Source organism: Staurois parvus, unplaced genomic scaffold (genome assembly GCF_062004578.1).
Source record: "Staurois parvus isolate SC_StPar_1 unplaced genomic scaffold, SC_StPar_1.0 ptg000114l, whole genome shotgun sequence".
Lineage (NCBI taxonomy): Eukaryota > Metazoa > Chordata > Amphibia > Anura > Ranidae > Staurois > Staurois parvus.
This window is the reverse complement of record NW_028317910.1, coordinates 4,411,229-4,423,363: the sequence shown is the minus strand read 5'-3', so window position 1 is coordinate 4,423,363 and position 12,135 is coordinate 4,411,229. Positions and strand designations below refer to the sequence as shown.

The window sequence follows — 12,135 nt, the reverse complement described above, 5'->3', positions numbered from 1 at the left end:
CCGTTAGCGAAAGGGAAGCGTGTTGTCAAAGAACTGTTAAGACGAATTCTGGCAGAAGGAGCGGAATAAAGAGAAAGAACCTTTTGCTGGAAACCAGGACCCAGGCCTATTTGGGAAAGCGTTTGAGCCAACAATGACCACCCCACTCTATCAAACGCCTTTTCAGCATCGACAGATAATAGACAAGCAGGAATTCCCACAGACTGAGCATGGTTCATGATCAAGAGCGTTTTCAAGGTGTTATAACGGGCTTCACTACCCTGCACAAACCCCACTTGATCATTATGAATAAGGTCCAGAAGCAGGGGTTGTAAACAGAATAGAAACCAGTGCAGCGCTAAAACATTACATAGTGTAAAACTGAAGAAATATTGAATACCAAATAAATACTCATTAGTGATGATATTAATAAATCAATATTAAGGAATAGTGATAACAAATATGAGTGGATGAAGCGCTATGATGGGCACAATAAAGTACAACTGTTAAAGTCTTATAACAAAAAGTGTTCATAAAGTATTGAAGGCTTGACACAATCAGGTCAGCATACAGTGCTTCAAACGGGTCCTATTGCACAAGTGGTATCCAATAATTCCGTGTGGCTTTATCCGTGCGGAAGATTGAAAAAAAAAAAAATGCACACTCACCAGATGTGCATAATTAAAAGCGCAATATGTTGAACAAGAATCTGCAGGAAGCCCCCTTTAAATGGACCTGACAGACAGCATGGAACCAGGATCCCTCCTCTGGATAGAAGCCTCCTCTGCAGCCATGCTTCCACTGCGGTCCTGGGAATCATTAGCTCAAAACAGAGCCAAGAAAGAAGATGCTCATAGTGTAGTAATGTTGCCACTTTATTATATAAAAGGTGTTATAAACTCTTCCACGTGGAAATAAATCAAAACTTGCAGCATAAAAACAATGTGGATAAACATCCACCGGACCTTCGTGAGGCTCCGGCGATGTGACGTCACGGCATACGGGTCCTCCTTGATGCGTTTCGTGCACATTCTCAAAAACGTCAAGGAGGAGCCGTATTAGTCTCTCGCAGTCGCTGTACAGCAGAGCTCAGACTGGGTGAGGGAGTAACAAGCCAAGGAGCCAATCCATTGTGCTGCACTACTTATAAGAAATATGCTGGCAGGAAGAGACAGCAGGATAATGAGAGATGAGATTATCGGTCTGCTGCTTCTCCTGTCACTGTAAATGTTCTGAACCACCACAGAGAAAAATCAGGTCTCAACTGCCAGACAGGGCTGTTCAATGTGGCAGAGATGTGTATATAACAAGACAGGATGGGCAGAAATACAAATGCAGTACTGTTTTAAGGGAGAGGTTCACAGATGGCTACTATGACATGAAAAGGAAGAGATGTGTGGCTAAACAATGGAGCCAGATCCCTAAAACTGTGGATGTTGAATAGAAAAACCACCTAAATTCTTGTTCTTAACAGTTCCTAGTGTTGTAGAATAATATCAAAATGATGCTTTGTTTCCATTTTACATAGAAATTGTTCCATCTATATAAACATATAAACTGGCCTTTAAAAATATTTCCCTCAGGAGTCATTGCTCCTTGCCTTGCTAGTCATGAATTTTTCTGTATCTGTCTCAAAATGAAGAGTGTTAGACTTTCTCAAATTATCCTACACTTATTCTTGTCTACTAACAAACTGGATACAGCACCCTTTAGAATGAAGGGAACATTTCAGATGCAGACGCAGACGTAACCTCAACAAATCTCTTTTAAAATAGACCTTTTGTAAGAGAAATATAAGGTCATCATTGTGGATCTTCTTCTGAAAATAAATAGGTGCCTGGCTGTTAAAAAAAAAAAAAAAAAAAAAAAAAAAACAGGATGCATCCAACAGAGCTAGTTAGTCAGTCAACAGTAAATCAATTTAAAGTGTTCCTAAACCCAGGACCCTGCATTTACTATATCTGGTCTCCCACAGTACACAACATGGAAATGCAATTATTTTAATAAATATAAACTGCTAAATACCTTTTCTCATCAGCAGTATATAGCAGTCTTGTGACTTCTATCAGTGTTCAGCAGAGCACTGTTTAAAGCTTGTAGGAGGAGTTTTCATTCTCATCTCACTGTCCTATGAGGCAGGACCCCTGATCCTTTGTCTGGATACCACGGATTGGCTCTGTGCTTATCACATGCGCCCTCCCAAGAAAAAGAAATAACTGCAGAAGATTAACCCCTTAAGCTCCACAGTGAGTATAACAAATCTGCTTTACTGCATATACAGACTGATTTTACTGTTGTAGGTTAAGTAAAATGTTAATCCTGACCTGTCATACTGTTTTACTTCAGTGAGCGATCATTTCATGGATTGTAAAGCAATTCATAACTTGTGTACTGAACGCTGATTGCCTAATGTAACACTAACAAATTGCCTATTGGACCAATTCTGACATTTCTGTCATACATGCAAAAATCTTCATTGTTTTGCTAGAAAATTACTTTGAACTCGCAAATATTTTTTTTTTTTTTAAGTAGAGGCCCTACAGAATAAAAAAAACTGTGTGCACTGCATTTTTTTATGTTACATGGCATTTGCGCGGCAGTTTTCCAAACACAAATACTCTTTTTTTTTTTTTGGTAAAATATAAAAGATGATGTTACACCAAGCAACTAGTTATCAAACATGTCACACTTTAAATTTGCCCGTGGAATGGAGACAAACTACGGTACATTAAATTATCCATTGGCAACGTTTTAACAGCCAGGTTACCAGTTTGGAGTTATGCAGGAAGGTCGGGTGCTAGACGTTCACAGTGATCCCTCACGCGTGTGGTGCGATCACCATTTACATATGCATGCCGGACCAACATGTGAGTTTGCCTTTGTGCATGAGCAAGGGGGGGATGAGGGTGCTTTAAACATTTTTATTATTTATTTTTTATACTGTACCTTTATTTTATTGCCATCACAAGGAATGAACAACATCCCTTGTGATAGCATGGGTCAAGACAGGTCCTCTTTATGGAAAAATCTGGGGTCTACTAAGCCCCAGATCTCTCCTCTGGCCTCCAAAAACAGCAGATCAAATTGAAATCCATTTGATTTGCTGCTTCAAAGGCAAAAAATGACTTGTAAACAAAACAAACCAAAACCAGAAGTGACTAAATCCTCAAATCGCTTCTGGATTCTGACTTTACAGAGTGGGAGGAACAACATAAATTCCTCTCATTGTGTCCGGGGATGCCAATGCCACCAGTCTCATCTTTACTGGGCTCCTCTTCCACCACCTGTATAAGTAATCCAGGAGCTATAAAGCCGTAGGATTACTTTTACACCGAATGGAATCGCTTCCTGTAAAAAGAAGGGTACCATGATCATGGTTGTAGCCTCAACCATGATCCCAGTATAGCTACCTCATTACCATAACGTGGACATTCATATGGCAGTATTGCAGAGGTTAAACATGCTTGGAATAAATGTGAATGTATGCTCAGACAGGGAAAAAAAACCAAAGAAAATAAAATAAAAACATTTCGAAAAAAAAAAATTGGGAAAAAAAAAGGTAATAAAAAAAAACAGAGGAGGAAACTTTATGGCTTGCTCCATTCAGCCTCCAGAAGTGAAATGAAAACCCTGTGTCAGCTACAAGCTGATAAGAATTGTAGCTTACACAGGACTATGGCTATTGGCCAAGCACTTTTACATGGTCGAATCAACTGATCCTCCACATCCAAAGTAACGTGCAATTCTTTATGCTCCCAGCATTGAGCAGAGCAGTGAGGGAGCAATGAAGAGTAAATACAATATATGCTAAGGAGGAGTGGGGAAGTTACTCCAACATTTCATTCTCCTGATATGTATCTCTTGTACTACGTACTGTTAAAAATGTACCCTGTTCCCTTAATTATAAGTGGAAGATTGGTGGCATATTGTATAGCTTGGAAACACCAGCAATGAAATCCTCTGGTGACAGCTTTTTTCCTCCAAACTTGGTGTTCCTCTGTGTTCTTCAAAATATAAACTGCAGAATCCCACCAATCCCACCCAACAGACATGAGAACCCTCAAGTGATCGAACAACCATTTTGGGTGGACTGTCCCTCTCACAGATCTCCAATTCTCAATCAGTACAAGGGGTTTCATTTTGAAGTTCAAACTATACTATCTAAAATCTCTAGACGGTTTGCAGTTGGTTTCAGGCAACATTTACTTTTTAAAGAGTATGCAGTTTTTACAAGTTAAAATGTATGAGCTCTAGAAAACCACTTCCCTAGCTGAAGGCAAGACTGAACTCTAGTAATGAGAGTGATAAAGTGTGCACAGTATTAAAAATAGATTGGGGAAAAAGTGGAACTTTGCCATTAAAGATGCATTATTCAACATTTTCAGCACCAGGGGTCTAAAACACTTTATAACAGAGACCCCCTCTGGCAGAAAGGGAAGAGGATATCGAAAGAAGAGCTAAAATGCGACATAAGTCAAAAGACATTCCAATTAACATGCAGTAGCTTTTTAACTCACTCCCCCTTTAAAGGGCACCAGTCAGAATAGAAATATGGAAACAAACTGACAACTTGTTTTTAATGTGCAGGTTTTGGGTTTTACTTCATGGCTTAGGGAGTCAGTGCTCAGAACAAGCACAGCGGAACTGAAGACGTAACTCCTAACCTGCATACATGCTTCAACTCTTTATCTCATTAAAGTGGACCAAGCGTCTAAAATATCTTTTCATGATAAATGCAGCATGCTAAATAATGTGTAATGCTTCCAGGTATTTATTACCGATTACAATGATCACAGTACTCCTTTCTGACAATGCCTTCATATGTTTTTATTTCCAGAAGCACCATTTTTGTTTTGGTATCACCATCTACTTCCTGGACTGAAATGCCAAAATCGGAGATGAAACAATCATGTAAGTGCTGGTTCACACTAGTGTGACTTCTGATGCGCACAGAATCAAATGACAGGGGAAATCACATAATATTTAATGTCTGTTCAAATCAATGTGATCCAGCACAGTGTGGTTTGTGGAAAATGTTCCTGTAATACTTTAAAGTGGTTGTAAAGGCTTGAGTTTTTTTACCTTCATGCAGTCTATGTATGCAGGTAAAAAAACCTTCTGTGTGCAACAGCTCCCTCAGCCCCCTTGATACTTACCTGAGCCTCATGGTGATCCAGCGATGTGAATGACAGCCTCAGGAGCCCTTGGTTCCTGCTGCATTTAATCATAGCCAGTCAGCCAACGAAAAGAGAGAATAGGCGGGGCCAAGCCACAACTTCCTGTGTGAATGGACACACAGAGCAACAGGTGCCCCCATAGCCAGCTGCTTGCTGTGGGGGCACCAAACAAACAGGAGGAGCCAGGAGAGCCTGCAGGGGACCCGAGAAGAGGAGGATGTAGGCTGCTCTGTGCAAAACCACTGCACATAGCAGGTAAGTATAACATGCTTGTTATTTTACACACACAACAAAAAAAAAATTAACCTTTAGAATCGCTTTAAAGTGATCATTTTTACCATGCACTGGGATTGTGCCCCCACTGCGTGGATTGGCTGCTCATTTTTGCTAGGGGTGAAGACTAAGCTCATACTCACCTGATCCACCAATCCAACGGAAAACCACGTTCCCCCACGGTCCAGTGGTGGACTGCTCCTATCTGTGGAGTGCACATTGAGCGTGCTGATGTCAGGAACAGTCCATTTACAAGACCGAGGATCAGCGGGTCAGGCGAGCATCGGTCTTGTTCAGGAAGAATCATCAGATCAGGTGAGTGTATTTTTCAGTGTCCTCCTCCCTAGAACAAAAACAAAGATTTAACCATGCAGTGCGGGCAGAGCCCCACTCCACGGTCAAAAAAATGTTATGCTTTAAAAAAGGTCCAGGCTTTTTCTGCCACTTTTTGTTTACATGCAACAATCAGGGTTTTTTTGCTAGGAAGCTACTTAGAATGCCCAAACATTATGTATTGAGCAGTGCAACAGAGATGCTTGCTTTAGGCGCAAAAAAAGCCTAGATGTTGAGGCATTATATATCGATATCGAATATAGTTTGGGCCTCAACGCATGTGTATTCTTTTTGAAGAAAAGAGGAATCCATTTCCAGTAACATTTAAATTTGAAACTATTGTATTTTGTATTTAACAATACAATGTATCAACCACAAAGCACAGCAATGGGTAATTGTTGTGTACCCACATCTGCAAATCTATTTTTAGGCTGGTGGGAGGAAAATATAGTATCTGGTGAGGAATTGAGACAGTACACATCTTCTATATCGCTATGAGTTCATTTCATAGACATTTCTATTTTGTGGGAGGGTGTCACGGTCTCCCCCCTCGCTCCCCTTGCAGATTCCTAACTTCCTGCACCAGCCTACATCAAAGGCTGTGCAGGATGGAAGGAATCACCCCCTGTGGTGCGGTTAGCACCTATCCTCAGTAAAGCCACTGAGGAGTTGGTCACCCCACTGGGCCTGCACGTGGATTCTTCATGTGCAGGCCACCGGGTTGTCTCTGCGAGCCCCCCCGGCGGGCGCAGCGCGGGCATAAGGCTTCCCGTGCTCTGCGCCCGCCGGAGACAAAGGCTGCGCTCCCTGAGTGCGGGGGGCGTGTCTTGTTTCCCCGGCAACCCGAGCATAAGAGGACCGGAGCGGGACCCGGGAGTTGGTTGGTCCCCTGCACTTCGCTGTTAGCAGCTGTTGGGAGGTCTGAGCTGAGGCCAGACCCCCACAGCCCAGACCCCGCTGAGTACTCTGCTGATCCCTGGGGGGGGCTAGAGGTGCTTGCTGTTTGCTGTGTGCCGAGGGTACTCCTGCCTGCTGCCCGCTGTGTGCCGAGGGTACTCCTGCCTGCTATTCGCTGTGTGCCAGAGGGTACTCCTGCCTGCTGTTTGCTGTGTGCCAGAGGGTACTCCTGCCTGCTATTCGCTGTGTGCCAGAGGGTACTCCTGCCTGCTATTCGCTGTGTGCCAGAGGGTACTCCTGCCTGCTGTTCGCTGTGTGCCGAGAGTACTCCTGCCTGCTGTTTGCTGTGTGCCAGAGGGTACTCCTGCCTGCTATTCGCTGTGTGCCAGAGGGTACTCCTGCCTGCTATTCGCTGTGTGCCAGAGGGTACTCCTGCCTGCTATTCGCTGTGTGCCAGAGGGTACTCCTGCCTGCTATTCGCTGTGTGCCAGAGGGTACTCCTGCCTGCTATCTGCTGTGTGCCAGAGATTACTCCTGCCTGCTGTTCGCTGTGTGCCCGAGGATACTCCTGCCTGCTATCCACTGAGTGCCCGAGGATACTCCTGCCTGCTATCTGCTGGGTGCCAGAGGTTACTCCTGCCTAGACCGTGAGTGCTCATACCCTCTTGTCTGAACTACCCCCCTTGGATCTCAATATTTTTCCTGCCTGGACTGCCCGTTGAATTCCCCTCTTGCCTTGTTTGGTCTGCCCCATTGAACCCTCATACCTTTCTTGCCTTGTTTGGACTGCCCCATTGAACACTCATACCTTTCCTGCCTGAGATTACCCGCTTGAACCTCCCTATTACCCTTGCCAGACTTGCCCCCTTGGATTAACACTTGCTCGGGCCATCGCTACCCAAATCGCCCTATCGTGGGCTGGATTACAACTGTTTTGGGGCACCGCCCCTCTCTCCCCCTTTTTGGGTACCTGGACGCTACCCTCCTACCCTGATTGAGTGTCCCCCATATTTCAATAAAACTTTGTGTGTTTATCATCCTCCATGTGTGTTCTGTCCTGCCTACGCTTCCGTCACAGAGGGATTGAGTGAAAAGTCTAAAAGTACTAATCGTTAAAAAAAAAAAAAAAATAGTACTGGAGAGGCAGGGGGAGTCCGGAGTGGATTGTTAAGTTTTGTCATTTTTATGTTGGCCCCGTATGACCAATGGTGGTGCCAGTTTTGGCCTTTATATATATATATATATATTTTTTTTTTTTTTTTTGTAAAAAAAACTCCCAAAAAACAAAAATATGATTTTGAAAAAGAGTGTAACCTCCTGTGCAACAGATTCAGAGCATCGGGATACCCAGAAAAAACCCTGAGGAGGGCAAACTATAGGACAAAAAATAATAAAGTGGTAACATCTATAGCTAGACCAAGATGGACAACAAAACAGTTTCATCTGAATAAGAAATTACTCTGTACAATCAAGTAAACTATTCTGTCACGGGACAAAGACCTAAAAGTAGCACCGGATAAGCGCCCCAAATGTAACATAACGCAGAAGTAGAAACTTCTGGGATAAATTTGGTGCATTGGATGCCTTTAGACAATGTGGACACTATAAGGAATGCCAGTACGAGTCTACTGTAAAGCATTTCACTAAATAAAAAAATGGTGAGAGGGTAAAAATTGACTACTTCATAAATTGTAGCTCAACAGCACACTTGGCAGATTATATTTTTTGGGGGAAGCAGGTACCTAGTTTTGATAGGTACCCGCACCCACTTCCGCTAAGATCACCGAGGCAATCTGAGTGGAAGTTCACCCCCTTTGCCTGCAACCTTGGTGCAAGACCATTCACAAAGCGCAGTTTTGATAGCTTGTAGTGAAGCTGCAAAGAGTGAAAACCAGCATCCTGCAGTAAACATGCCAGCGCTGGGGACACCGGCGAAGAACTGGCCAGGATGAGGACAGTGCTGGATCCCTAGACAGATAAGTATCCTTTCCCTACAGTATTTGTAGCTGCTGGCTTTTTTTTTTTTTCCTAGGGTGAAGATCCTCTTTGGGCTCATATAAAAACTTAACACACATTAAAGTGCCACTTCAACATGCTTTTTGATGTTTCTATGAGATGCTTCTGTGATGCTTTTTTGAAGTTTTAATGAAGCTTTGGCAAATGCCCTGTGTGTGTGTTGATTTTCTATTTGTTTTAAAGGGGTCTAGTAGAACCCCAACTCATTAGTATACCTGTTCAGCAGACCCCCTGCCCACTGGTATTCTCATTCAATAGATCCCCAGCCTATTAGTATTCTCGTTCAGCAGATCCCCTGCTCAGTTGTACCCCCAGCTCTGCTGATGCCCCACTCAGTAGTAACCCTTCGCTCTGCTGATCCGCTGGTTTACTGATCATCCTTCTCTCGTTAGTCCCCAATTATCTCCCGCTATATTGCTCCCATGCTGCACACCACGTGTGACATTGCTTGTTTCTTGCTCTGGTCTGTCAGCTATGCTGATTCTCGGTCTCTGCTCACCTTCCACTATAGCATTCCCACATGTGAACACCACGTGTGCAGTTTGCTAGTTGCTCCACTCCAGTTCGGACCCTGCTCACTTTCCTGCTGCTCCACACCAAATGTGACATCTGCACCAGACACGTCCAAAATATATACATATGAACCAGAAGTAACTGCTGATGACGTCTTTCCGGTTCGCTTATTGATTTTCCAGTGCATCCTGGGATGTCTCATATCTACAATACCTCCAAAACAAAGAAAAGCTGCAGGTGTTGTTAACGAGTTTTGTAATAGACTTCTATGGAGGCTTTGGAGATGCTTTGAAGCACCAAGAAAGTAACATAGGGTATAATGTTTTAAGCAAAGTAAAACAAAGCAAAGGCAATGTGTGAATAGGACTGTAAGCTTACCATTTTATTTAGTGACAGGTGTTTTGAAGTGCTTTAAAAAGAAAAAGAATTTCCAATGCCACATTTTGAAGCAAGTGTAAGTGTAAAAGAGCCCCTTTAAGATTTTTTTCCCTGCTTTCCTAAGCCTTGCAGGTTTGTTAAAAGGAGAACAGCACCACCTGCTGACGGATACGAAATATTGCAGACCCAAAGTGTGACCAAAATGAGCCGCTTCACATACACTATATTGCCAAAAGTATTGGGACACCCCTCCAAATCATGTGATTCAGGTATTCCAATTACCTCCATGACCACAGGTGTATAAAAATGAAGCACCTAGACATGCAGACTGCTTCTACAAACACTTGTGAAAGAATGGGTCGCTCTCAGGAGCTCAGTGAAATCAAGTGTGGTACCGTGATAGGTTGCCACCTGTGCAATAAGTCCACCCATGAAATGTTCTTGCTACTAAATATTCCACGGTCAACTGTTAGTGGTATTATAACAAAGTGGATAGCCTTCCCAGAAGAGTTGAAGCTGTTATGGCTGCAAAAGGTTGGGCCAACTCAAAATTGAACCCTACTGAACAAGGTTGGGATGCCATTAAAGTTCATGTGCGTGTAAAGGCAGGCGCCCCAATACATTTTGTAACATGGTGTACATGCGAATTAGAACCACAACAGTTGGAGGAAAAGTTTGCAGGAGCATGTGCATTTCACTTGTGATCCAGTGACTATGGCTGTAATGCTTTGCAGGAGGAAGAGGAGGAAGGGAGAGAGGGGAGAGAAGGAATACCAAATAAGTACGTCAACTGGGTTACAAAAAGGGAGAATATCATCACTTTAAAGCTGAAGTGCAATGTACGCATATCATACTTTTATGAAGCACCAGTCCTCCCAGCTCTTAACTGTCCATAAGCAGCAGCTCCTTCACATGGTGTCAGTGAAGAGGATCTGGTGCCAGGAGGGGTAGCTGAGCCTATGTCACATCTCTATTAGGATCTCCAGCAGTAGCTGCAACAAAGAGTGGGGGGGAGCTCAGTCACCCTGACCTCCTCCTCCTCTACGGGGCCCTCCACTGGCACCTCCTGGCCTCACCCACCCCGCACACACTGCTGTTCTTGACCGGAGCCTGCCTGACAGTGGGCCCCGACCGCTCCCTGCACACACCTGGGATCTGCCCACCACTCCGCTCTCCTCTACATCCTGGCAGCCGGTCTTCTCTGACAGCAGCAGCCCCATGATAAAGACAGCCCTGGTTGGGGCCCGTGGTTCGGGCCCCTAGGGACACCTGGGCCCCCTACTTGTGTATGGGCTGTTGTCCTCTGATGATGGCCCTGCTGGTGGTGGGTGGGCTGGCAAGGGCCAAGACACCAGGACGCGGTTGGGCTCTGGCACCTGGGATTTGTAGAGCCCTGTGCTAATGTACCCTGTTCCTAGCTGTGTACCCGGTGCTCTGGTGGTACAGGCAGTGGGAATGTTATGCATTTACATTAGTATTTTGTAGGTTCATTTGTTTCTGAAACTTTTATGTAATGAGAGGGTCACTTTAAAAGAGACTATTCTGCCAGACCATTAATTTCAATAAAAATCTCCCAAAAGGACTGTATGTGCATTTAATATATTTTATATGTATGTAATTTACATGTAAAAGCCTCCCATGTGTGTAGATGTCCAAAAGCCCTGAGACTGCTGCTGGGTGCCACAATCTTGGATGTTTTGTCAGCAGTATTAGTGCTGTCACTCAAAAGGACACTCTACAGCACCCCCCACCGTAAATACTCAAACAAAAACAATTATTTTTCTGTACAGTTTTTAGAGGAACTTCACCCAGGGAGATTCTGCAGCCTCCCAGGATGTGTGATGCATCTTGGGAAGCTGCGGATGAGAAAGGGGGCAGGACGAGACAATGCCACTTCAATTTTTCAAGTTCTGCTTTAAGTTGGTGATAGGGTGTCTTTAAGAGAAGGAAAAGAGGCTTGGCCATTAACAGCAAATCATGATGAGGGTGGCTTACTCTTATCTTGTTTTTCATGTCCATCTCCTCCTTTTTGTGCAGGAATTGTGTAATCCAGTCTGGCTCTGCAGAGGATGCAGTTGTAGATGTCGATTCATCTGTCCATTGGTTTCCATTTTTTTCAGAATCCCCACCAGACAGCGCCAGTAACTCCTCCTGACGCTTCTTCTCTTCAAAGTCTCTCAACCAAGAAAGAGAGCCACAAATCAGGCTCAAAGACTTGCCCTGAAATAGTGCAATACACAAATGTGAAAAAGAGAATCCTAAAAACAATGGTCAATATACAAAACGTTGTGTTGCTGCCATCTAGAACAATCAAATTCTCTTTTCATTTTCTTACTACAAAACAGCTGGGTAACAACTCTACAAAAATGATCCCCCACATTCTGACAGCATCAACATTGTTGATCTCACTTTGATGGAAGCCAAAATGTACTTTCTTATCCACATTTTTTGGTGCATATCAATAAAGTAAATACTGTATAACTGAATAGCACAACACTCACCTGGTTAACACCCAGAAACATTATAAATCACTTTATGGAACTGTTGGGCAATGTTTAACCACTTGTGC

At 43.7% G+C, this 12,135-nt stretch overlaps 1 protein-coding gene across 3 annotated transcripts in view; it reads right to left on the bottom strand.

The window, feature by feature from the left end:
- Nucleotides 1-12,135, bottom strand: part of DDX11 (DEAD/H-box helicase 11) — a 131,457-nt gene that overhangs the window by 105,318 nt on the left and 14,004 nt on the right. For all 3 annotated transcript variants that reach the window (XR_016311937.1, XM_089671751.1, XM_089671750.1), the window contains exon 3: nt 11,562-11,786. Coding sequence is in view for 2 of the 3 variants with exons in the window: in XM_089671751.1 (XP_089527877.1) it covers nt 11,562-11,786 (225 nt within the window). In the remaining variant the exon portion in view is untranslated. The remainder of the gene's footprint in view (nt 1-11,561; nt 11,787-12,135) is intronic.